Source organism: Hippopotamus amphibius, chromosome 13 (assembly GCF_030028045.1).
Source record: "Hippopotamus amphibius kiboko isolate mHipAmp2 chromosome 13, mHipAmp2.hap2, whole genome shotgun sequence".
Taxonomy (NCBI): domain Eukaryota; kingdom Metazoa; phylum Chordata; class Mammalia; order Artiodactyla; family Hippopotamidae; genus Hippopotamus; species Hippopotamus amphibius.
Genome location: NC_080198.1, coordinates 41,325,202 through 41,351,866, shown reverse-complemented (window position 1 = coordinate 41,351,866; position 26,665 = coordinate 41,325,202). Strand labels below are relative to the sequence as shown.

Here is a 26,665-nt window from a genome sequence, read left to right as displayed (position 1 = left end):
TTTCTCTTTCTGTGGCTGTGGTTTTCAGTTCCACAAGATGAAATACTGCTGATACTGCTTGATACTGCTGTCTGCCCTCTTGTGGAGGAAGCTATCTAGGAGGCTCCTGGGTGCATCCTGATGGGAGGGACTGGTGGTGGGTAGGGCTGGGTGGGCGGAGCTCAGTAAGACTTTAATCTGCTTGTCTGCTAATGGGTGAGGCTGTGTTCACACCTTGTTGGTTGTTTGGCCTGAGGCTACTTAGCACTGGAGCCTACAGGCTCTTTGGTGGGGCTGATGGTGGACTCTGGGAGGGTTCATGCCAATGAGCACTTCCCAGAACCCCTGCTGCCAGTGCCCCTGTCTCCTTGGTGAGCCACAGCTGCCCCCCACCTCTACAGGCAACCCTCCAACACCAGCAGGTAGGTCTGGTTCAGTCTCCTATGGGGGTCACTGCTCCTTCCCCCTGGGTCCTGGTGAGCACACTTTTTTGTGTGCCCTCCAAGAGTGGAGTCTCTGTTTCCCCCAGTCCTGTGGAGGTCCTGCAATCAAATCTAGCTGGCTTTCAAAGTCTGATTCTCTGGGGATTCCTCCTCCTGTTGCTGGATTCCCAGGTTGGGAAGCCTGACATGGGGCTCAGAACCCTCACTTTAGTGGGTGGACTTCTGCAGTATTACTGTTCTCCAGTTTGTGAGTCTTGCACCCAGCATTTATGGGATTTGATTTTAACGCAATTGCGCCCCTCCTACCGTCTCATTGTGGCTTCTCCTTTGTCTCTGGATGTGGGGTGTCTTTTTTGGTGAGTTCCAGTGTCTTTCTGTCAATTGTTCAGCATTTAGTTGTAATTCCGGTGTTCTTGCAAGAGGGAGTGAGCGCACGTCCTCCTACTCTGCCATCTTAATCCTCCTCTAGTGAGTTTTTAATTTCCATTTTGTACTTCTCAGCTCCACACTTACTGAGTGGTTCCTTTAAGTAATTTGTTTCTTTGTTGATATTCTCATTTTTTTCATATACTGTTTTTTCTGATTTCCTTTAGTTCTTTGTCCATGCTTTCTTTTAGCTCTGAGCATATTTAAGGCCATCATTGTGAAAGCTTTTTGTATGTATGTATGTATTTTAATTTGACTACACTACGTGGTTTTTTAGTTCCCCAACCATGGATTGAACCTGGGTCATGGCAGTCAAAGCACCATGTCCTGACCATTGGACCACAGGGAATTCCCTGAAAGCTTTTTATAAATAAGGCTTCTTCGGGGATGGTTTCTATCAGTTTATCCTTTTCCATTGAGTAAGGCTTGTTTTCCTCTTTTTTGTATGCCTTATGATTTTGTTGTTGTTCTTAAAAACTGGGCATTGGATATTTATAATGTAGTAACTCTGGAAGTCAGATTCTTCTTTCCCAGGGGTTTGCTGTTGTTTTGTTTTTGGTTTGAATATTGAATGCTGTAGTAATCCGTTTGTTTTGAGACTTTTCCAAACTGTTTTTGCAAAGACTGTTCCTTGTTGTGTATGCTCACTGAAGTCTGTTATTTTAGCTTGTGTTCAACTAATGTTTTGTCAGAAATATCCTTGAATACAAGGAACTGAAATAGATAAATGAAAAAACAAAAAAGAGAAAACAACCCCATCTCCTAATCTCTGCAGACTGCTTCAGTGTTGGAGCAGTCCTTCACTTAATTTGCTCTGAACGTAGGGATTAGCCTGAGGTGAAGGCTTAAGGTCTTTTCATGTCTTTCCTGAGCATGCATCTTGCTTGGGTGTGCATGTGGCTTTCTAAAACCCTCCATGTATGTGGCTGCTTTTGAATATCCTAATTTCCCAAAGAGTGTCATCGCAGCTGCTTCTGCAGGCTTTATATGGTCTGTTTGATGTCTCCACCTGAAATATCTTGCCATAGGCATCTGTTGGTTTGTAGTCATCGTGTAGCTTAGATGAGCAGTGTTTACCACTTTTCCTGCCTGTGTTCAGATTTATGCAGGACAGAGACAGGTCACTCCTTCAGGTCAGAACAAAACATACACAACAGTTTGCAAATAAGGTCTGGTCTGCTCCTCCAATTTGAGAACGGGGGCTGAGAACTGTGTCGCCACTGCTTAAGCTAAGATCGTCATTGCACTGGGAAAAGGGTGAGATAAGGGCAAGAAAAATTCTACAGAATTGTCCTAGAATTTTGAAGATGGCTTTTTCTTGTTTGGGCATTTGCTTGTTTGCTATAAACCTTCAATCATTTTTCAGAGCTCCTACAAAGTTGGTTCAGACTGCTTCCCTTTTTTCCGATGTTTTTGTGAGAATGTGAGAGCTTAAAGCTTCCTAGTCAGCCCTTTTGCTGACATCACTCTCCCCTTTTAATTAAACTTAAAAGAAAGCTATGATGTTTTTAATTTTTTGCAGGTTAATCAGAAGGGCTCAGAGAAGCCACTTGAACAGGCGTTTGCAACAATGGTGTCTTCCTTGGCAAATGGAATGATCAGGTACCTCACTAGATATCTGTTGTAGATCTTTTCAGAGTAGATATACACTGCATATAAGTACAAGTACATAGATCTCTCTAGACATATTTCAGTTTGTTGTTTTCAAAGCATGATTTTGTTAGCTTGAAATTTTCTCTGGCATAATTCACATTGCAGAAGAACTTTTCTCAACAGTTGAGTTTTAATTTGAATTTTGTAAAAGTTTAGTCCTTGATTAAAATCCTCTCCTTGTGGCTTTATGTCACTATGGCCATTAGGTCTTGAATTTCAGTTATTCGTGATTATTTGGTGTGGTCTGCCTGGTCCTGACCACCACAGAACTGGAGCAATTTACTCTTGCGTGGCAGCCTTATCTGAAGCAGCAGCTTGCCTCTCCTATAAGTCACCAGGCAACAGTTACAAGTTCTGTGTAGCCTTGTCAAAAGACAGGGGATCCTAAAACATCAGCAGTTGCCCTGTGGAAATGTGCAGGGCAATGAGTCAGCCCATTTGGAGCTTCTGCATCAGGAAACTGGGGTAGGAGGTAGGGGTGTACTGTGGTAGGAGGTGGTCACAGGCATTGGGGGAAGACTCAAAGAAATGGTACTGGGTTATTTGGGGAGAACTGTTTTTTAACCTATGGAAAATTTTAAACATACACAAAAATAGAATGATATAATGAACCTTTGGGGAAGAATTTTAAGTCTGTTGTACAACTCAAAAACTCTAGCAAATTCATCAGACCTTCACTCCATGCACATTCTGCTTTCTCACAGTGGAACCTGCCCAAACACACTTTGTTTTTTTTATTTTATTTTATTTTTTTCTTTTTTTTTTAATTAATTAATTTATTTATTTATTGGCTGTGTTGGGTCTTCATTGCTGCACACGGGCTTTCTCTAGTTGCTGCGAGCGGGGGCTACTCTTCATTGTGGTGTGCAGGCTCCTCATTGTAGTGGCTTCTCTTGTTGTGGAACACGGGCCCTAGGTGTGTGGGCTTCAATAGTTGCAGCACATGGGCTCAGTAGTTGTGGCTCACGGGCTCTAGAGCACAGGCTCAATAATTGTGGCGCTCGGGCTTAGTTGCTCTGTGGCATGTGGAATCTTCCCAGGGCAGGGCTCGAACCCGTGTCCCCTGCATTGGCAGGCGGATTCTTTACCACTGCGCCACCTAGGAAGTCCTGCCCAAACACACTTTGGAGGAATGAGAGAAGTGATTCCTATCCGGGATGTGCCTCAGAATCCTCAGAGGAATTACTCAGAATATACCTAAGACCTGAAAAATCAAAATCTCTGGGTTTAGAGTCCAACATGTATATTCTGGAAAAAGTTTATTTGCTGGCTCCTGTGTATACCCCTGGTAAGCCCCTATTTGTGCTTCAGAGGGTTTCCATAGGTATACTTGCCTCCAGAATTGCCTCCAGTGTTTGTAGCAACAGCTAACTTTGAGAACTTGAGGTATAAATCAGAGTCTAAAGTTTTGCCCTTGGTGTTCCAGGGCACTTGGAGGACACCTACATCTAAGGAGTAAACACCCTAAAGCTTTTGTTATAAAAATATAATCATGTAAGACATTCTTAGAAGATACAAATGTAATTTTAGAATAATATAAGCTTAAGAACCCAAATGCATTTAGGTGCAAGTGAGCCACTTAAATTCTTCAGGTAAGTCTGTGGTCAGAGTACTGCAAAAATAACTATCACACAACCACTTTTAATGGAGCTGCCTTTGAAAATGCCTCCTCCCACTCCCAGTCTTCCCAAAATCTAGCCTCACAGTTGGCTAACTTCTGTTCTTATACTAATTTCTAAGGACCTAGTTCTCCCCTGAGATAACCATTGAGGTGATAGAAGCCCCTCTCTTGACCTGCTGGAAGCCCAGCCCTCTGTCGATGTCCCTTCAGCTGTTGGAGCCAAGGAAGTCACATGAGAGCAGGCACCAAATCTGCATTTTATTCTGTAGATGAGAATGTAATGTCCTTCTAGTCCTCTTCCTTTATGACTTGACTTGATCCCTGAATAGGAAGTTGGGTAGAAGTGAAATATGTGAGAATATTCATGTACCCTGGTGTCCAGGTTCTCTTCATTCTTTCTTCCTCTCTTGACTTTCAGGAGTTGGTTAATGACTTTTCCCCCTCTCAAGGGGCAACATTTTCCAGCTCATAGTAGGACACCTTCACTGTTAGATGTGTTCTAACTTTGAGATTTATACCTCTTAAATATTAGATAACTGAAAACAATTCATTACAGATTGACAGACAAGAAAATTCTCTACATGTGTGTGTGATGTATGGATATTGATAACCGATATTTTGGTAAGATGAACAGTAACTAACCAGAGTGGGGACCATCCTGCTTCTGTTCTTCTCACAGCTTCTAGTACGTAACAGACAGTCCAGTCCTCCTTGGACTGAATCAATCCTCCTTTGACCATTTTGAACATCTTAATTGATTTGAAAATCAAAAAGGGACCGTATTCTTTGCCCGTGGGGGTAAAGAGTAAATATACAGTAGATATTCAATTGGACAAGGCTACTTTATATTAACATACCTGATTGCTGTACTTGAGCTCACTTCTGTAGCATTTCACTGGGCTTCTTTACTTCTATCTGAGGGCCTCTAGAAGAACATGTGAAGATAGTGTGTGTGTGTGTCTGTGTGTGTGTGTGTGTGTGTGTGTGTCTGTGTGTGTGTGTGTAGTGGTAAACCCAGAGTGAAGGAGGCCCTCCTGTTCCCAGGTGATACATATGTAGGGAGGAGGATCAGCCTATGAAAGTATTATTAATAGAAAGAGAATGAATAATTCACTTTCTGAATATCTTTTCTTTTGGTAGGTACATTGCCTTTGACTTCCATAAGGAATGTAAAAATATGAGATGGGATCGACTAAGTATTTTATTGGATCAAGTAGCAGAAATGCAAGATGAATTAAGGTAAGCTATGTTATTTCCCTGTGGAGGTTGAGGGATGAGGTAGGTGCATTTATTAATCATATATATTGTGCATTATCTAGTAGACTTACAAATATAGTTCAGTATGTTGATAGCACTTGTCTATACTATCATTTGCAGGGGTTTTTTGTTTTTTTCTGAAAATGAGACTTGATGTTTTTAAATATTTTTAAATTCTTAAAAACAGCCCATGGACTTCCTAGGTGGCACAGTGGGTAAGAATCCGCCTGCCAATGCAGGGCACACGGGTTCGAGCCCTGCCCCAGGAAGATACCCCATGTCGCGGAGCAACTAAGCCCGTGTGCCACAAAAAATAAAACAAAACAAAACAAAAAAAACAGCCCAAGTCCAGGTATTTTCATATTTTTATGTTATCTTCTACACATTTACAAATTTTTATATAATTGAAGTTAGATGGCTACTGTTTTATGTTCAGTTGTTTTCAGTAAACATTTTATCACATTTTGTCATTAGCCTACCAAGTCTTTGCAGTGATAGCATTTAATGGCTTTTCTGTGTTCCATTGTGTCATAGTACAGTTTCTTTTCTTTCTCTCTTTCTTTCTTCCTTTCTTTCTTTCTTTCTTTCGGCTGTATTGGGTCTTTGTTGCTGTGCACGGGCTTTCTCTAGTTGTGGCAAGTGGGGGCTACTCTTTGTTGTGGTGCTCAGGCTTCTCATTGCAGTGGCTTCTCTTGTTGCAGAGCATGGGCTCTAGGCTCGCATGCTTCAGTAGTTGTGGCTCGTGGGCTCAGTAGTTGTGGCACACAGGCTTAGTTGCTCCACAGCCTGTGAGATCTTCCCAGCCCAGGGATCGAACCCGTGTCCCCTGCATTGGCAGGTGGATTCTTAACCACTGCGCCACCAGGGAAGCCCTATTACAGTTTCAATTAAATGCTGTCCTTCACATCAAGCATCTGGTTTGTTTTCTTTTCTCTCCCTACCATGAAAGATTGTGTTTCAGTGAATCACTCTGGGTATAAATATATTTTTACTTCTGTTAAATTGTTTCCTAAAATAAATTCTTGAGGGTAGGATAATGGATCAAAGGGTGTGACTATCTTCATGGTGCTTCTCATGTGTACTAACAGTGTGGGTTCATGTATTCACTGTACTCTGTGCACGTCAGTCTTTACCTATTTTAAAGCCAGAAGTAGGAATCTGGAAACCAGTCTCATCTTGTTCTGCCTGTGTAGTTCTTATGCACTGTGTAAGTTCAGTTACACAGTAACATAGTAAAACTTCTCCTGTAGACATTTGCTCAGCTTTTAAAAAAAATACTTTTATACCTATTAAGTGATCAGCTATAGTTAGTTAAATCTGTTTTTTTTTTTTTTCCTATGAGGTTTTGTTTTGGGCATAGCTAATGAAGGGGGGTTGACCTATATCATTATTGGGGTAGAGAAACATTGTCAGAGGGGTTACTTCCTTGGGTTCATCTGTTAATTGCTGCCCCACAAGAATATAAGAATGAAGGAAGGATTGACACCAGAAACTGTGTCCACTGCTCTCACTGTGTTCCACAGAGACAGTAGACCTTTCACCAGTGACTTTCAGATGACCTCTCTGCACATTTGTTCCCAGTGATTTTCGGGGAAGTGGAAAGAAACTGGGCTTTGGGGGTCCTACACGACAAGTTTGAAATCTCAGTTTGCCTCTTATTAGCCATGTGACCCAGAGCAAGTTGGTTATCTTCAGACTTTGATTTCTCCATCTCTAAAGTGGAGATAATAATATTTATCGCTTAGATTTGTTGTATACTTTAAGAAATACTATTTATAAAATATGTAGTATTTATTTTGTAAGTATTAATGCGGTGCCAACACTCACATGCACTTTATGTATACATATTATAATTGAAACCTCACCAGTTTGGCATGAACTTCATGTACACTTTTAGTCTAAACACATTCTTTTAAGCCTTTTTTTTTCATTTTTTTGACCTTGCCACGCAGCATTCAGTAACTTAGTTCCCCAGCCATGGGTCTAACCCAGGCCCCCTGCATTGGAAGCACAGAGTCTTAACCATTGGACTGCCAGAGAAGTCCCTTAAGCCCTTATTTTTAAGGTCATGATTTTTAGCCCTTGGTGAATCTCCTGTATTTCCCCTCACTTTTTGATTTTGGGGAGTAATTATCTAGTATTCATTGTATTCTGTGTCCCATACACTCTGCTAAGCACTTATATGCATTATACATGATCTCATTTAAACCTTAGAGCAGCCTAATGGTGGTGCTGTCATCTCCATTTTGTGGGTGAAAAAATTTAGGCCCCGAGAGATTAGGTTAATCGCCTGAAGTTACACAGCTAGTAAGTTGCCTGAGGAGCTAAGGCTAGCAAACCAGTTGTTTGCTACTGCGGTCCATGCTCTTTATTGCCACACTGTGGCGATGTTATCAACTTTTTGAGTTCACAGAATCATCTGAACAGATTATTAAAAATGACGGAAACACAGAAACTGGTAACCATGGTTGGCTCCAGTGCAGACATCTGAGTGGTTCAGGGGAGAAAGGAAAGCAGATTTTTCAAATAATACCCTATTATACCTTATAAATTTAGAACTATTTGCATATATTACCCATATTAAGAAGGGATTTTTTAATGTTTTTAATGCACAGTATTGAGCCCTTGCTTTAGAGATTCCTACTCAGTTTATTTCAAGGCCAAGCATCTTAATTTTTTTTTAAGCTCTTTATTGGAATATAATTGCTTTACACTCTTGTACCAGTTTTTGAGGTACACCAAAGTCAATCAGCTGTATTTATACACATATCCCCATATTCCCTCCCTCCTGTGACTCCCACCCACCCTCCCCATCCCAGGCCTCTAAGGCATCACCCATCATCGAGTTGATATCAAGCATCTTAATTTTTAACAGACAACTCAGGGAATTCTGATGTAGACAGCACAGGGGACTCTGCTTCAAGAAATCCTGATGTAGGGGATATAGGTGCAATAATTACGTCAAAGGAAGGCCTCTTCTGGCCTTAGGGAAACACAATGATGTCCATAGCAACCTTTACAACACTCCCAATTCTCTCTTTTCACATCTCTTGGGCAAAGGGACCTTGATGCTATAGTTGTTTTAAGACTGTCTTGCCTCTTTGAAAGTTCCTTTTGGTCTTTGGTAATCAAATATACCTGGACCGCACATTTCCTGTTTGACCTTGTAATTTACCTGTTTTAATAATGTTTCTGACGTGGACCTGTGTTATAAGAGGTCTGTCCTTAGTAGACTTGGTATGAGAGTGTTTATACAAATATGTGTTAGTTATTTTCTAGTGGACTCCGACGGCAAGGTGGTGACTAACCAGGAAGGCGTGTTCCGCAGCAATTGCATGGATTGTCTGGACAGAACCAACGTGATCCAGAGTCTGTTAGCTCGTCGTTCACTTCAGGCTCAGCTTCAGGTGCAAATGCTTTTTTTCTTTTATTAAATAAACAATATAGCAAAAAGGAAACTTCATCTCTAAAAACCAATAACAAAAAACATTCACGTGCCCCTGCCCTAACCCAGCTCTTCTTGGTTTTGTGTCTTGCCATCCATGGGTGTATACTTTGTCCATAACCATGGTCAGTGTATGTACACAGTTTTAAATTTTGCCTTTTTGTTCTAGCATTATATGTAATCATAGTTTTTAAGAGTTGCATTGTTGTGCTATAATTTACTAAGCCATTTAGGTTGCTACATTTTTGGCTTGTAAATAAGACTGTAGAGAATATACCTGTGCATGTTATTATTAGCTTGAATTATTTCCTTTGAGTTAACTCCTGCTGGGTTAAAGAGAATATATACTTTCCAAGAGGGTTATACCAGTTTACCCCTAACACTAGCTGGTAGTGATAAGTGAATCTTGCCAGCATTAAATATTTTTATTTAGAAAGGTTTTTTTTTTTTCTTTTTTGATAGTACAGAGTAGTACTTCAAAGTTGTCTTCATTTGCATCTCTTTTATTGTTGGCAAGGGATATTAACTCCCAGGTAAAAAGTTTCTGACACAGCTTTGCTTTACCAGTAAGACTGTGTTGTTGAGAAAGAATAGGTATAAATGTTTTCTTCTGTTCATATTTGGAATTAAAAATATGTGCAGCCCAGATTTCCAGATCACACTGGCATTTGTTGTAGGGAGCAAGCAAAATGCCTCCCAGATGGTTTCCTGCTTAAATAATGTATAAGCATTCAACTTTGTTTATGATAATTTTGTGGGATTCAGAAAAGAATTATAGGGGTAAAATACCTCCCCAAATCCTCAAGTAGGACATGCCAAAGGAGTAGTTGCCCTCTTTGAGCGTTCTCTGGCTTGTATGGTACTGTGTCCTTCTCAGTCTGTTGGATTTAGTGTACTTCAGAGTATATTTTTCAATAGAAACAATATTAGGAATGGTTGTTTCCAAGGCTGATTAACAGAGATCTATTTAACTAGGTTCTGTAATCTGTACTTAGCTACTTTACATGCTAAAAATAGTATTATAAAACCTAACCAACCTTCAGAGGGTCTTTGGGCAGGAACCTCTGTAACCTCAGTGCCAGCTAATATGGGACTCCAGTTGTGCCTTTCTCCTTCCAGTGAGGACAGGTCACGGAGGGTGGGCTGGCCCCATTCTGAGGGCGAGAGAGTAAGGTGCATCTGAAGTGAGCAGCGAAGATGGTGGTTCTGAGAGGGCTGCGGATCTGAGACAAAGATCAAGACAGGAGTTCCTAACCTGTGGTCAGTGAACCACAAAGGGGAGTCCACAGAGAGTTTGAGGATTGCCCGGGAATCCTCTGAGATTATATACAAAGGGCTGTGCATATGTGCAGTTTGTGGGGAGGTAGGTAGGTAGCATCATCCCATTCTCAGAGGGGCGCTAGGTTAGGGGATAAGTTTGGGGGTCAGAAGTCTGGGGATGGTGAATTGTGAGGAAGGTAGAGGGGTAAAGATAATGGGAGGTTGGGGTGGCAGGAAAGGAGGGAGTAATGGCTGGAATCCTGCAGCAGCCTTCATTTCCCCCTCTCCTTTCCCTTCTGCCCCGTCTCTGAGTTTACACAGTCCTGCCTTTGTTCCCGTGGTGCTGGGGCTCAAGGGAGAGTGGGGGCTGTGGGCAGAAGGAAGCCCAAAAAGAGGCTTTGCAGCCTGGCCTGAACAGGAGAGGTCTCTGGTCACCGCATACAAGGAAAGCATCTCCTGCCTACAGCCAGCAGCCAGGAACCATGTGAGATGATTTGGTGACTGTGCTTTTTCTTCTTAAATCATATGTGCTGAAATCTGTTACACATAAACATGGGTGTGGTTCTTATTCCAGAGACTAGGAGTTTTGCATGTGGGACAAAAGCTTGAAGAACAGGATGAATTTGAGAAGATTTACAAAAACGGTAGGTTTTAACAGAGGCAAGGTTACTCAGATTTTGAAATAAATTAGCATTTTGGATTTAGAGCATTGGCTGTCATTTTAATCATTATCAGCTGATTTTTACTTTTTTTCACAGCCTGGGCTGACAATGCAAATGCTTGTGCCAAACAGTATGCGGGAACTGGTGCCTTGAAGACTGACTTTACCAGGCAAGCCATGCTTTAAAATCACATTCCAGACCATTGGTTCACCAGCTTTTAGACAATAGCAACAGCAAGCCAGCAGTGCGTGGACTTTTTTCAGACCAGTCAGGTCAGGACTGCAGGGAGATGAGGCCAAGGCACCAATGGCTTCTTAGCATCCCTGGGTGATTCTGATGCATGGTGAGGGTTGAGAACCACGGCTCTTCAGCTCTTCTTAAAGCTTACTATGCACCTGACTCACCCCAGTCGCACTCAGCAGGTCTGGGGCAGGGCCTCAGGTTCTGCACCCAGGTGATGCTGGTGCTGTTTTCAAGGACCACACTGGGTAGCGAGAGGTTAGAATGTTTTGAGTTTGTTAAAAATGTGGTTGGGTCTTTTTCTGCTATATGGATTCCCTGGGAGCAAGATAAGATTTCTAGTCTCTTTGCTGTGCCATACCACCTACCCTGAGCCACATGTTTCTCTTCTTATTTCTTGCCTTTGCAAGTGGAACTGAGCGTTTTTCCTCTTTGTGCCTACTTTGGTAATATTTTAGGAAGAGGATACACATTTCTTGGACCCGATATTGATTTCTTTTGTGAGGTGTCTCCTTTATTTACTCAGGGATGTTTTAAAAAAAAAACTTTATACTTCACTTATCTCCATACCACATACTTATTGGCTATGAAATAGTGAGAATTAAATATGCAAATCTGTAACTTAAAACTTAACCTCTTATTTAACCAGAACTGGGAAGAGAACTCAGTTGGGGCTTCTAATGGATGGCTGGAACTCACTAATACGGTATTACAAGAACAACTTTTCTGATGGATTTAGACAAGTAAGTTTGTCATTGATGCTGGTGTTTGGTCGTTAGATGGCTGTATCTTTGTACTATGTAATCATATCTAATTTGGTAGTTATTGATTTCCTATTTTTCTCTTCTAGGATTCCATAGACTTATTTCTTGGGAACTATTCAGTGGATGAATTAGACTCTCATAGTCCTTTAAGTGTTCCAAGAGATTTGAAATTCCTGGCTGTAAGAAATCTTTGTGTTTTTAAAGTTGTTAAAAGCATTGTGTCTGAAGGTATAGATGGTGCCAACTCCCCTTGATATACAACATTATATGTTGTTCTAAATGGAACATAAATACTTGTTTCCCCAAGGAGCAGATCAGGGAGAGGAGTAGAATAACTTTGGAATGTTTGTCAACTTGACTGTCTTTCACAGATCCTTTTTTTTTTTTGCAGGCCGTGTGTACCTATTTTTATTTAATTTTTAAATAATTTATATCCCTTTGAAACACATAAAATAATACATCCACCTGAGATTTTCTGCAACGAGGGACCCGGAAGGACACCTCCGGGGGCTCTAGGTCTGCGACACAGATCCTTTTGAAATGAGAACACAGATGCAAAGGGGGTGTGAGGGTTTCTCATTTCAGGGAGACTACTGCCCTGAGGTTCAGGGATTGCTTGAGGCAAATTTGTGACATGGAAGGCAAAGTATGCTTTTGACACGTCTCTCCTTTTTGACTCCTCTGTTCACCAGACTTTGCAAGAGCCTCACTGGGGTCTCATTCCAGTGGGCAGGGTGTCCTGGAGTGGAGGGGAGCCTAGCGTCTGGGTTCTCATCTGGGCAACCTCCCTCTGCTGAGCACTCCTTGGTCTGCAGCAAAGCCACGTTTTTTCAGATCTCTTAACCTCTTTGAAGGTTTGGGCAGTTATGATCCAAACTCTAAATAATGGTGTTTTGCTGAAGGAAAGATATTTTGTATATTAGATTGCAGAAGAGTTTTATTCTCTTTCAAGCAAAGCATGCGCAAGTGATTTTATAACCAGTGATTAGCATCTTAACGTGATGGTTTCTCTTTCTGTTTTCTTTTCCAGTTGCCTATTATCATGGTTGTTGCCTTTTCCATGTGCATCATCTGTTTGCTTATGGCTGGTAAGTCTGCCCTTGTTTCACATTCTTACATTCATTTCTTAGAATGTTGAACTTCCTGTACAATATCTTAAGTTTGCACCTGCTCAGTACTTGATGTTTCCCTGTTAAATTGAATGAGTAAAGTGAGCAGATGGGGTTAGTCCTTAGATGTGACAGAAGGAAATGTATAATCAATAGCTTGATTTTTTATTTTTTTAACTTAAGCTTTTTAAAATATTTTTTTCTTGTTACCAGAGTAATATGTAGTAATTACAGGAAATACAGTTAGGCAAAAAGTTACCACCTTGCCTCTCAGAGATAAATTAATTACTCTTAACATTTTGATGTTTTAATCTTTATAAGTGTGTATTTTTATTTTCAAAAGTGAGATATAAATTTTTTGTAGTCTTTTTTTCACTGAGCAATATAAATATTTCCCCAGGTTCTTTATTTTTAATGGCTGCAAAGTATTCCATTAATGGATGTATAGTTGGACAAATAAATGTTATTATAGAGTAGTACATTACTTATTAAATTTTAATAGCAAAATTGCCTAAGAACCTACGCTAACAAGGTCTTTACTGATTTTCTTTTTTCTCTCAGTATTTTCCTATGGTACTAAGTTAATGGAGGCATTTTCATCTTAAATGCATATTAAGTAGTATTCAGTGCTCTGGGAGTTTGTCTGTGACACGTTGTATTGTGCCTGGGAGGTGCAGCTTTAGGCACTCAGGAAGCGGCACCTCCAGTCTCATCCTCTATCCTGCATTTGCTGGGCTGACATTTCTCTGCCTGGCTGCCTTCTACTATCCTCAGGCTCCCCTCTCATGAAGTGTCCCTTTGTTCTCCCACAGAAACCTCATCTTTCCCTTTCTGATTTCCACAGCACTTCGTGTACCTCTCTTATAGCACTTTCCTTTTTTAACCTCGTAAGCACCTAGGGGTTTCTTCAGAGATACTGTACTCTTTGGGGTGCCAAACACACCCAGTGTGTATTTCTCTGTGTGTGGTAACGATTTGCACACTCATTCGTCTTTCTCACTGGATCAGCAACTTTTTGAAGGCAGAGACTGTGTCTTACTTGTTGTTTTATCTCCTGTGCCTGGGGTACAGGGAGCCCTCAGCAAAAGTTGCTGCATTAAGGACTCCAGTTCATCCCCCACCCCCACATGAATTCCGTCAGCTTCTCGAGGGGAGGCTCAGAACCTGTTCATCTCTGTAATCCTTTCGGTGTTCAGCAGTATAGGTAGCACAACACAGGAGGGAGCTGTCCTCTTGTTACTCTAGGGCAGGGGTTAGGAAACATTTTCTGAAAAGATCAGATTAATAAATATTTTAGATTTTGTAAACTGCATATGGTCTCTGTTGCACATTGTTTTTACAGCTCTTTAAAAATGTAAAAACCATCACAGTATAAAAACAAGCCAAGGGCTTTCGAGTGCAGCATTGCTGTGTGGCATGACTGGAGGTCTGTGTCACATTTGGGGCAGGAAGAAAGAGGACAGGACCAGCCGGCGTGTTCAGTTCATGGTTCATTTCACTCCCTAGATCCTCTGACTTCTTTCCTTAAAACATTGCCCGGTGGATGAGATTTTCTCGGAGCCACTCCACTGTAGAATTAAGTAGCTTTGTTATTTTGGTCTTTTTATATACTCACATTTCCCTGTAGAACCTCTGGAAAGGCAGGGACGTCAAGACCGAGACTCAGCCTGAACAAACAGACCATTCCTTTGAGGAGTGTCCCAGGGTGGGCTTGTGAGGAGCTGCCTTTTTTCTTTATACAAAAAGAGTTTTAAAACCCAGAACGGTCAAGATTAGCAATTGTTCAAATTTGAATGTTTTCAAGTAAAAAGAGATTTGGATGCTGTGGATAGGAACATCTCATGTCAGTGAATTCTTGTAAAATAATGATCTTTGTGGTGTTTAGATATGGCAGTGTCTGATGTCTAGCCCGTACTTTGGTATTTAAGAGAATAGCAAATAAATGCAGTATGTTCTGTGACAGCTTGTTAGGAAAGTGTCTAGACCCTGAATTTCCTTTTCTGGTGTGCATTTTTACTGGCTGTTGACCTCTGCATGTTTCCCCATCAGCAGGTGAGGCCAGTACTATTGCAGGAGAGAAGCAACACTGGGTTCACCTGTCCAAGGAGTAGAACAAAATAGATCTTTTCCCACTGGCCTGCTGCTAACCTTCATGTACTCTAGACTTTGGGGGAAAAAAAATGCGTATCAGGAGAGTTGTGTTAAATGTTGTTAAAATATGTTGTATGTTATTGTTTTGTTTTATACAGTTGACTTTGATACATAACTTTTCTGAAGCATGTATATTTGTAAAGTTATTAATATTTTTTGTGTAGGCATTTTGGTAGTAGCTGATACCTGTCATAGATAGGACTATGAGCTAAACTATTAGTAATAATTTCTTTTAATATTAAAGTATATAATCTAAAACTAATAATTAGTATTTGTGTGTTATAACATGAAATTAGTTCAGTCAAGTGGTTCTCAAAACGTAGTCTCTTGACCCATAGCATCAGCATAATCTGGGAACTTGTTAGAAATGCAGATTCTTGGACCCCACACCAGACCTGCTAAATCAGACACTGGGGTTGAGCTCAACCCCCTTTATCAAGCCCTGAAGAGGATTGTGATGCCAGCCAGAGTTTGAGAACCACTGGTTTAAACCTTAAGTGAGAGGATCTTATATTTTTCCTTTGTTTGTAAACTTTAATGTTGTCAAGATGTGCTAAACGGCTGAAAACTGGATCTAGTATCAATAAGATGACTTGTTATTTATCAGCTCTTTGTTTTTTAAAATCAACAGGTGACACCTGGACAGAAACACTGGCCTATGTGCTCTTCTGGGGAGTTGCAAGCATTGGAACGTTTTTTATTATTCTTTACAATGGCAAAGATTTTGTTGATGCTCCCAGATTGGTCCAGAAAGAAAAGATAGACTGAATTTGTGTCTGTGGAAAGCGGCTTGGCTTGGAAGATTCCATTATGCAGAACTGGAGTCTTTACTGACCCGCTTTCCACGTCAGCCCAAGGTCCTTTAAAATCCTTTATCCAAAAGCACATCTTGTGCTTTGTGTGGGGGTGATTACTTAGAATTGATCTGATGTTACTGCCTTGATGATCTCTTTACTATTGGGATGTTATATTTATAATTTGGAGCTCCTCTATAATTAAAATGTAACCTGAACTCAGCTCACAGAATGGAAGGAATCTATTCATCATCAGTTTAATCAGCCATTGCAGAATAAGTAATATATTTTAAAAAAATCTAGCTTCTTTCCTTATTTAAAACAGTAAAATTATTTTTCTAGCTCAGTTTAATGTTGTCGTAGAAGCAGTTGCTGTTAGCACGCATACTTTTCCATACATCTTTGGACTTGAGTTTAATAATAAGATAACTGTTTATAAAATGTGTCTTTTACATGCATCAAGTAGTTGGACGAAATAGTCTGTGACTACATAGTAGGAAAGAGGAGACCAGGTCTGGTGTTCCTTTGGAGTTTCAGTTGGGCTGCCTTATGAGTTCCGTCAGCTTGAACTGCACAGTTGAAGTGTGATGAAAAACGTTCAGATATACTTTATCTTTTTTAAAAGGTGTAAATGAAATCAGAGAATGTAAAGTCTGTCTCATGCTAGAGGTCCAAAGCCACCTCCGTTTTCACGACTGCCCCAGGGTGGAAAATACCCTTGGTTGGTCAGCTCCTTCCTTCTAGACCTTCTGGTTTCATGGGGGTCTTTCATCTGAGACATGCAGGCCTCTGAGTGGGTCTCCTGCTGAATTAGATGTTGCACTTGCAGGCAGCAGCTGCTTTTCCACGCACGGTAGCACTGGTGATTTTCACTCTGCAAAGTTTTTTGTCATCTATCAATAAGTGTGTTGAAAATTTAGTGCTTCCAGGTAGTTATAGTTCTCCAAATCAAGGACCAACTTAATTTTAATTTATGTGCAGAAATAAACCTGAAAAATACGCTTTAGAAGCTGTGCATAGTTCTGATTATAGGTTGGACTGTATGTTCAAATTGTAATTATGAGGTTTAAAAATTAGAAACGTATGTAAGGTAGTATAATTGCCACTATTTTAAAATAGTTCAATTAAATACTGCTACAATATTTGTGTTGTGCTTGAAAATATGTACAGTTTTTTCAATGGTAATACCTTTTCTTGTCCTTAAATATCTCTAAAAAGCGCCTTGATTTTAACATTACCTTTTTCCAACATTATCTTTTATAAACATTAATAAGAGTTGTTGCTTTTAGAAACTCTAAAGGAAATAATAGCTGGAAAACCCTCTGTAGGTTAAAGTCAGTCATTAAAACTCACAATAGGGTAAGTAATTAGAACTACCTACTCTTAACTTGTAAATAAGCATAATTTGTTCCAAAGAGGTAATATCGTAACTTAGTTCATGTCTACTGTAATGTATTACTCAGATGCTACTGGGCATTTCACATTAAGAACTTATTTCAACAACCACAACAAAGACCAAATCTGAACTGCTGATGTGGCTGTTTTGCAGTGAATGGGCTAATGTTAGTGTGTTAGATCTTAAGTTATCAATATTTCAGAACCCTGCAATGATTTTATTTCTAAATTCATGTACTGTCCATCTGTAAGTGAAAATAAAATGTCATATTCTTTTCTAACTAATGTTGGTGTCATTCCTATACCTTGTCTCAAAAGGGATGTTCTTTTCTATTTTAGAATTTTAAAAATCATGCAAAGCAATGCGTGGCCATTATAGAAAAGTTGGACAATATAAATAAGCAAGAAAATGAATACCTTCTGAAATCTTACTTTCCAGTTATGGCCATTTGAGAAATTATGTTTATCCTTATAATTATTTTTCAGTTACAGATAAAACCAGGGTAATATTTAGTAAAGTATAATGTCCATTAAAAGATATCCCCTGTATCCCCACCTCCAATTGTAATTTCTTTTTCAAGATGATAGCAGTTCTCAACCAAGAGGTGGGACAATATGCTTGTTAGAAAATGTCCTCTCAGGCCATAGGAAGGTGTTAGGGAACACGAGGGAAACGCTGATGTAGGCATCTTGGCGCCTAGGAGACCCTTGCATGTGTGTGTGTGGTGTGAAGGGGTGTTTTGGGGGAAGTGGCTTAAACAAGTTAAGGGTTTTGGGGGTTTTTCCTCCAGCTTGCCTGAGAGTCCTGATATCAGTTTTCCTAATACAGATAAATTATGATAAATCTTTAAAATAATATGTTCTTTGGCATATGGGTCTCTCCACCTTGGCAATTTGGTTCACCAAAGCCAGCAAAGATGGAAGTCACAGTCTTTTTTAACCTAATCTCAGAAGTGTCATCCCATCACTTGTGCCATATTCTGTGCATTAGAAACAAGTCACTAGATCAGCTCACTTGGGGAGGGGATTGATTACACAGGGCATGAATACCAGGAGGTGGGGCTCCCTGGAAGTCTGTTCCCGCAGCCTGGAAGGAGCGAGAAATCCAAAGTCATGATTCAGAGCCTGTGCTGGAGAGAATCAGGTGTTTCCTGTGCTGTGCCTTTGAGGTCTTTTGCCTGTTTCTGTTAGATTGCTTGGTCGTTAAAAGATCGATTGAAATTCTTTATATTCTGGAGAGTACTTCTTTGTTGGTTATATGTACTACATGTCTTCTTCTAGTTTGGGGCTTGTCTTTTCATTTTCTTGTGGTGACTTTTGGTGAAAGAAGTGTATAATTTCAATGGTGCTGAATTTACCAAAAATTTCCTACCACCACTTGTGCCTGGGTAAGACCACATTGCTCAACTCCAAGGGACTCCTTTTCACATAAATTTTGCTTTTTCACTTTAGGTCTTTTTTTGCATCTTATAAAGTAAGGAAATGGTCTGTGTCCATCCAGGTAGATCAGATTATGCTGCGGTAACAAGTGACCCCCAAATCTCAATGGCTTTACAAAAATGAAGACTTATTTCTCACTCATTCTGTGTATCCTTGAAGGGTCTGCTGCAGCTCTGCTACATGACATCTGCATCCTGGGACCCAGAGTGACGGAACAGCTTCACACAGGAACATTACCAGTTGTCCTGACAGAAAAGGGAGACATTTCTGCTTGAAGGTGACAATCTCTTCTGTTCACATTTCATTGGTCAAAGCAAGTTGCATGGCCAAACTTGAAGTGTTGGAGGGAAGAGAGTGCAGCCCCTGGGAGGGACTGTATGCTGTCCTCTGACACAGGCTTCAGTTTTCTTTTCCCATGTGGTTAACGGGAAGAGTCAGCAGAGAGCCTTCCTGACTCCCTCCCTCCTGCTGTGCAGTGCCGACGACTGTCACACATCAGACTCCCCTCCTCTTGCAGGGGTTTCGGGCTTTCTCTTCTGTCGGCCTGGGTATTTTCACTGCTGAGAACTTTTCCTCACGCAGCCACATCTTGCAGGATGGGCTGGCTCTGCCATGAGCTCTGGGCCCCCAGCTCTTCAGTCTGTTCAGCAAAGCATTTTCCTGAGTGTGTTTTGGAGTAACATGAGTTCTGTACGCTCATAGCTGTTTTTTGACAATTGGGATCTGCAGTGAGAACCGTTTGGAAACATTGGGTTAAACAAAAGTCAAAGACTAGTCTCAACTATTGGACTTGTCAGAGGTTTGAAAAGTGAATCCTCTAGAGGGGGATATATGCAGTGCAGCAGCAACCAGACTTTTTGGTCTGTGGAATTTTTTATTTACAGACCATCTCATAGGACTATTCTGTGAAATTGATTTTGGATAAGGCTCGCTTGAGAGTGAGCACTCCAGCCTTAGAGTTAAAAAACATGGGCTCTAATTTATATTTGGACCTCACTTGTGTGTTAAACTTGGTCTCTTAAGTACAAATTCTTTGATTCTCATCCATGTGGCAATTCCCTAAGATCACACACTCGTACACAGACACCCCTGCTGAGAAACCCAGATAAATCTGCAGGCAGGAGCTCTTCCTTGATGTCCAGCTCTCATCCTCTGTGCTGGGCATCATGCAGAGGCTCCATAAATGGGAGTTCACTGCAGGGGGTTGGGGGGTGGCAGGGACACAATTATTAAGGAGTTGAGACATGTTTAATTAATTATTTATTGGCTGCGTTGGGTCTTCGTTACTGCACACGGGCTCTCTAGTTGCAGCGAGACGGGGCTACTCTTCCTTGTGGGGCGGGGACTCCTCATTGCGGTGGCTTCTTGTTGTGGAGCACAGGCTCTGGGCACGTGGGCTTCAGTAGTTGTGGCACACGGGCTCAATAGTTGTGGCTCGTGGGCTCTAGAACGCAGGCTCAATAGTTGTGGCGCAAGGGCTTAGTTGCTCCGCGGCATGTGGGATCTTCCTGGAGCAGGGCTCGAACCTGTGTCCCCTGCATTGGCAGGTGAATTCTTAACCACTGCGCCACCTAGGAAGTTCCGACATGCTTATTATTACCACAGATATCCCAGTCCCGGGTGAACTTGTTAGATGGCCTGTCTGTTCTCAGCATTTCCCCTTACAAATTATCCTGAGCATGACTTTGTCTTCCCTTTTTGTTTGTTTTAGCCAAAGGCTCAGGTGTTTATCTTTTGTCATTCACCATTTTCAGTGATGTGTGCCTATTGCCTGTTTATTTTTCTAGCTGTATGAAGCTAAAGTATCATCCATTAAAGTATTGTATTACATTTTATGTCGTAAATTGAGCTCCTTTTAGAGTTGGGTTTAAACATAGACTCTGAGGTTAGGAGAAATAGAAAATACAGGTTGTCAGTCATGTCTAGGAGAATTGAAGGTGTCCTTTTCCCTGAGCTTTTGGAAGCACACGTTGTCCTGGGTTCTGTCCAGCTTTACTCACAGCTCCAATGCCTGTTGCTATCTCCTCTCTGCTTTACCCCTGTTCTAGTTATCTGTTTCTGGGAAGGAATCTCACAGTGTTGTGAGTCAGGAATTGGGCCTGGCACAGCTGGCTGGTTCTTCTGCTCCTGATGGCACTGCGAGAGGTCACTGGCCGGTACTCAGCTGACAGAGGGGCCGGTCTCTATGGTCTGCGTTGGTCTGGTGCTGCACAAGCGTGGCTGGAAGGGGGACTCAGTTCTGTGAGCTGGAGCACCTCCATGTGGCTTCGCAGCACAGCAGCCTCAGCAGAGTAGGACTTCATACCTCGTTGGCTCAGGACAGCCTGCCAGCAAACCAGGTGGAAGCTTGCATGGCCTTTTATGATCTAGCCTGTGATGTCAAATGGTGTCCCTCCCACCATATTCTGTTGGTTGGAGCACTCACAGGGGGAGGGACACAGACCCCACCTCCCTCAATAAGAAGGATGGAAAAGAACCTGTGGCTGTGTCTAAACACGTATTGGATTTTTTTGTAGGCTTTGGTCCTGAGCCCTCTTCTCCATGTATGCACCAGGTGATGTCATTTAGACCCGTGGTTTTAAAATAGCATCTTCATGCGGTGACTCCCAAATATATACTTCTATGCTGGATCTTCCCAAAGCTCCAGATTCTAATGTTCTCCTGCCTACCAGATATTCCCACCTGATTCACAGGCTTCTCAAACTCAATAAGGTCAATCATAGCTTCCCCCTGGCCCCGTGCTCTTGGTTTATACCCTGCAGACGGGTTCCGTGCCCAGTTTTCTCCACCTCAGAAAATCCACCAGCATCTACCTAGTAAGTCAAACTTTCATCCCTCTCCTTCTCTCCAGTCCATAAGCAAGTCTTGACAACTCTCCCCCTCAAAATATAACTCAGACCCACCTATTCCCCTCCTTATTCATTTCCAAGTCCATGCCACTATCTTCTCTCCCATGACTTATTAAAGTAGCTCCTGAAATGATTTTCGAAGGTCCCCACCTACCACCCGCTCCATTCTCCACAGCTACCAGTGGTCTTTCAAGTGTAAACTAGATGATGCAGGGCCCCACATTAAACCCTTAGGTGAGATTCTGTTGATCTTTGAAGAAAATCCAAGCTCCTTGCTGTGGCCTGCAAGGCATTATATGACCCGGTCCCTGCCCACTTCTCCAAGCTCACCTCCCATCCCTCTCCTCCCCAGTCCAGCCACAGGCCTCCTTTCTGTGCTTTCCTCCGGAGGGCTTTTGCACGGCTGTTGCCTCTGCCTGGACGGACCTTCCAGCAATTCTCATAACTAGTTTGTTCTTCTTCAAAATTCAGTCCACGCATCTCCTCCTCGACCACCTGACTGAAGTACTGTCCCTCTCACACCATCACTTAGTCCCTTTATTTCCTTTTTAGAAAAGATCGAAGACTGTAATTATATTGTTCATTATCTGTTGTCCCTTTTTCCTTCCAGAATCTAAAAGCCATAACGTCTAGGGACCAGAACTGTCCTCGGAGCCTACCCAGGCTGGATTGTAATACACTCCATAGAGGCTGATCCTATGCAGGTGGGCAGTAGTCAAAAGGATACATGATTCACATGTAAGAGACTGGTCAGAAAATCCTGGTTGAGAATTTCATATTTGTAGATGCACTTTTTGCCTTGCAAAAGGATTGTTTAAGTTGGTCATTTTTTCCTTTCTCTGACTAGATGTTGAGTAGAAAATGTTGGGTGAGTTAATTCTCTTCCCCAGCTTTTCTGTCTGTAAAGTGGAACAGCCATAAATTAATTTTTCCATGTAAAGTGACTTATACAGAAATCTAGCACAATAGTTTACACACACTTTCCACACCAGAACAGTTCTGAGGTCACACCCAAACCTGTTGTATGGGTTCTCGTGGCCTTAGCCAACAACGGATCCTGAGGTGGGCAGACTGCCCAGGACCTCTCTCAGAAGGGTTGGAAAGATTCTGCAGCAAGTTGGAAGAGCTCATGTTCTGTTTAAATCCAGCAAATTATAATTTTTTCCCTAATTTTTCTTTTGGATGCTACCCTTCCTGTTATCATGTGATCCTGTTCTCACGTGATGGCTTTCATTGGTGTGGTTTCACTGTATGTGAGGAAGCAAACATAGAAAAGGCAATAGAAAAGAGACCAGATGGATTCTCCTTTATTTTCCAGTTTTTTTTTGAAAATTAGCTAGTATGTTTACATAAGAAGGGAAAATCTTTTGTGGAGAGGTCTCAAAACTACATCCCGTAAATGATCAAAAAGACCTCAAGATATACTTGTTTAGAGTTTTATTTATGACAATTGCTGAAAAAAAAAAAAACAAATATTTCCCTACCTGATTCTTTAGAAATAAGTCAAGAGTTGTTTTTAGTATAAGTAGAAAGCTTTCTGGAGTCCATGTCTGGCCCTGATGCACTGCTAAGGGTACAGGGATGGAATATCCCTTTTTCTCTCCAGCTTATTGGAGGATGGTGGGCAAAGGTCAACATGACTACTTTTGTGCAGTCCCTAGAAAATAGTCAACAAAGAATTTTTTGAAACAGGACTTAATGGTTGAAGAAGATTACTGTGAAATGTTCTGTTCTTCATGCAGTTCTCAGAAACCAGAATAAAACTGAACTGAAACTGGAGACATTTTCACCTGGAGCCCATTTGTCTGTAATAATGGGACTTCATCTATTTGACTTTCATGAGCAAAAGTTATTCTGGAGAAATAACTTTTTCACTCAATTAGAAGTGCTTTCAAACTTTACAGGTCACTTTTGATGTAAATGTGTGATACATTTTCCTTCTGTCTTAAACAGGGACCTGATTCTCAGATTCGGCAATTTCCGGGGCATGGCCTGGGCACCGGGAGTTTTAAATGCTCCCGGTGGTTCGCCTGGACACTGAGGTGGAGGACCACTAAAGTACAACAGCTGTGAATAAAGTGCTGCTCTATAACAACATTTGTGTCTATGCTCCTGAGGATACATAGCATTCCGGGCTGAAACAGCCAGCTGATGACCAGGAGGGGCGGCCTCTGCGTTAAGAAAGCGACCGTGACTGGGGGCTGAGGCGGGGACTGACCCCTAAGGATTCAGGAACAGTCTCTGTGCTGTGTATTTGCCGTCGAGTGTGCTCACTCTTCAAGCCTTGATAGCTGAGGTTTTTTGACACCAAAGAACCCTCTGAAGAGAAATCACAGGACTGACTAGTGGTGGTAAGTAAATGCTGGTTCATGCATATTAAAGCCAAGTGATTTTTTTTTTCTTTTCCATTATGGTTTATCACAGGATATTGAATATATTCCCTGTGCTACACAGTAGGACCTTGTTGTTTATCCGTTCTATGCATAATAGTTGGCATCTGCTAACCCCAACCTCCCAGTCCATCCTTGCCCCACCCTTCCTCCTACTTGGCAACCACAGGTCTGTTCTCTATGTCTGTGAGTCTGTTTCTGTTTCATAGATAAGTTCATTTATGTCATGTTTTAGATTACAGTATAAGTGATATCATATGGTATTTGTCTTTCTGTTTGACTTTTTTAGTATGAATCTCTAGGTCCATCCATATTGCCACAGATGGCATGATTTTGTTCTTTTTTATGGCTCAGTAATATTCCATTGTATACATGTACCACATCTTTATCCATTCATCTGTTGATGGACATTTAGGTTGTTTCCATGTCAACCTATGAACATAAGGGTGCATGTATCTTTTTGAATTTGTCTGGATATGTGCCTAGGAGTGGGATTGCTGGATCATATAGCAACTCTATTTTTAGTTTTTTGAGGACCCTCCATACTGTTTTCCATAACGGTTGCACCAGTTTATATTCCCACCAACAGTGTAGGAGGGTTCCCTTTTCTTCACACCTTCTCTAGCGTTTGTTATTTGTAGACTTTTTAATGATGGTCATTCTAGCTGGTGTGATATTTTGATTTGCAGTTTTGATTTGCATTTCTCTAATAATTAGTGATGTTGAGCATATCTTTTCACGTGCATATTGGCCATCTGTATGTTGTCTTTGGAGAAATGTCTATTTAGACCTGCCCATTTTTGGATTGGGTTGTTTGGTTTTTTTTGTTGAGTTGTATGAGCTGTTTATATATTTTGGAAATTAAGCCCCTGTTAGTAACATTATTTGCAAATATTTTCTCCCAGGCCATAGGTTGTCTTTTTCTTATGTTTATGGTTTCTTTCACTGTGCAACAGCTTAAGTTTGATTAGGTCCCGTTTGTTTATTTTTTGCTTTTATCTCTATTCTCTTGGGAGACTGACCTAAGAAAACATTGGTATGATTTACGTCAGAGAATGTTTTGCCTATGTTCTCTTCTAGGAGTCTTAGTGTCATGTCTTATATTTAAGCCATTTTGAGTTCTTTTTTGTATATGGGGTGAGGGTGTGTTCTAACTTCACTGACTTGCATGCGGCTGCCCAGTTCCCCAGCACCACTAAGTGATCTTTCATGACTGGGCATCAGCTGAAGCTGGAAGTTCAGGACCACCTAAGACCTTTCTAATGCCTGCTCTTCTTATAGGGAAGTTGATAGCATGAAAATGAAGTTTTAAAAGAAAAGCCATCTCCAGCTGATGTCCCAGGTGAGTGTTTAAGTGTCTGTAAAGATGTCAGTACACATCTACCCAAAGAAACTTTCTGTGCTTTGCTGAGGGCATGGAATTCAGGAATGTTAGAGCAGGAAAGGACCCTCTCACTTTAGGGATAACCCTGACCTACTTATTGCAGTTAAAAGACAGGAGACGTTCGCAGGGTGGACTAATGCTGTATCATAAAATATGGTGTCTTCACTTACAGGATACTCTGAGAGCAATTTTTCCGTATATTTTAGAAAACAAGTACAGATAAATAATCTAAAACTAAGTTATGGTCAGGGTCATTCCTGTAAAGAGTTGGTCATCATGTCCAAATATAACCTTAGGTCTGTGGGAAAGTTAGCCTCATGTTCATCCTCATGGTGGCTCTGGCAGCTCCTTAGAGCACTGAGACACCAGGGCTGAAGGTGGTTTGGGGTTGTTTGTAGAGAGGACTCGTCTTGGACCCACTGAGAGGCCTCAGAATTGGGAAAAGTGACCCCCGCTTTGTGAGCCCCAGACAAAGGCCTTCTTTCTTTATGGCCAATCCTGTTAGCAAAGGAGAACGCAGTGATTGCAGGTTCACTGTGACTGAAAAAAAGAACAATTTTTCAATGATGACATTCAGATTTGTCATCTAAGGTACTTAAAAAACTTCTCAAACTGCTCTAAAAACAAATGCCCACTAATATTTTGGGATCTCTTCAGGAAAAAAAAATTGCTTAAATTTTATCCCATAAAAATTATGGTCAAGTTTCAGCTCACGGTATGCCCTAAGCCTAGCACTTTGCTAGAATCAAGCAATTGTTTTCAAGACTGGCCATGAGCACTCTGCCTCTGGAGCCAGCTCGCGGTGACTCTGGAGTGGGGTGTGGGTCCTCCTGAGGGTGTCTTCTTCCTTCTCACCTTCCTCATCCTTTCTAGACTCAAGAAGGCTATGGGCTGAGTGCTTCCAGAGTCAGTGTTTCCCAAAGCAGCCAAGGCAGCTCCATCTGTACTTCAGTGGCTGTAAGACAGTGGCTGATGGCAGTCTCGGTGAGCCCAGCTCTCAGGCTGTGGAGGCTGTGTCTCCCTGCTTGAGGCGGCGCATGACGAAAGTCCCCAGGGCCACCAGCGGGACGCACATGGTGGAGGAGGCCACAAGTAGCCCAATGATGACCACGGCATATGGAGGGTAATCCTTGGTCACAAGCTGGCCCTGAAGAGAGAACCGGAGTGTCAGAAGAACCTCCCATGAGGAGCCTTCTGAGGGCACCACCCCTCCAGGCGTCCTGACACCTGGGGCTGCCCCAGCTCTGCACGCAGGTCACTAGTGGCTCTGCTGGGCAGACTAACTGCCCGCCACCCCGGTCCGCGCTCTCTTCAGTGAACTGCGACCAGTGTGCATACTGTTTGGAGCTACTCATAAAGAGCAACCATGAGAAAATAATCAAAGGCTTCTGTTCGAGGCAGCA

The 26,665-nt window shown here is 41.7% G+C and overlaps 2 protein-coding genes across 6 annotated transcripts in view; one reads left to right on the top strand and one right to left on the bottom strand.

Annotated features, from left to right (window-relative positions):
* Nucleotides 1–23,576, top strand: part of SACM1L (SAC1 like phosphatidylinositide phosphatase) — a 68,255-nt gene extending 44,679 nt beyond the window's left edge. Inside the window, exons 12-22 of the mRNA XM_057706856.1 lie at nucleotides 2,371–2,454; nucleotides 5,267–5,361; nucleotides 8,648–8,786; nucleotides 10,659–10,728; nucleotides 10,843–10,915; nucleotides 11,636–11,729; nucleotides 11,837–11,929; nucleotides 12,781–12,838; nucleotides 15,642–18,916; nucleotides 22,099–22,192; nucleotides 23,442–23,576. Coding sequence (XP_057562839.1) covers nucleotides 2,371–2,454; nucleotides 5,267–5,361; nucleotides 8,648–8,786; nucleotides 10,659–10,728; nucleotides 10,843–10,915; nucleotides 11,636–11,729; nucleotides 11,837–11,929; nucleotides 12,781–12,838; nucleotides 15,642–15,778 — 843 coding nt within the window. The 3' untranslated portion in view covers nucleotides 15,779–18,916; nucleotides 22,099–22,192; nucleotides 23,442–23,576. The remainder of the gene's footprint in view (nucleotides 1–2,370; nucleotides 2,455–5,266; nucleotides 5,362–8,647; nucleotides 8,787–10,658; nucleotides 10,729–10,842; nucleotides 10,916–11,635; nucleotides 11,730–11,836; nucleotides 11,930–12,780; nucleotides 12,839–15,641; nucleotides 18,917–22,098; nucleotides 22,193–23,441) is intronic.
* SLC6A20 (solute carrier family 6 member 20) overlaps nucleotides 22,778–26,665 on the bottom strand; it is a 48,081-nt gene continuing 44,193 nt past the window's right edge. For all 5 annotated transcript variants that reach the window (XM_057706855.1, XM_057706852.1, XM_057706853.1 and 2 more), the window contains one exon: nucleotides 22,778–26,409. In XM_057706855.1, the coding sequence (XP_057562838.1) occupies nucleotides 26,260–26,409 (150 nt within the window). In that variant the 3' untranslated portion in view covers nucleotides 22,778–26,259. The remainder of the gene's footprint in view (nucleotides 26,410–26,665) is intronic.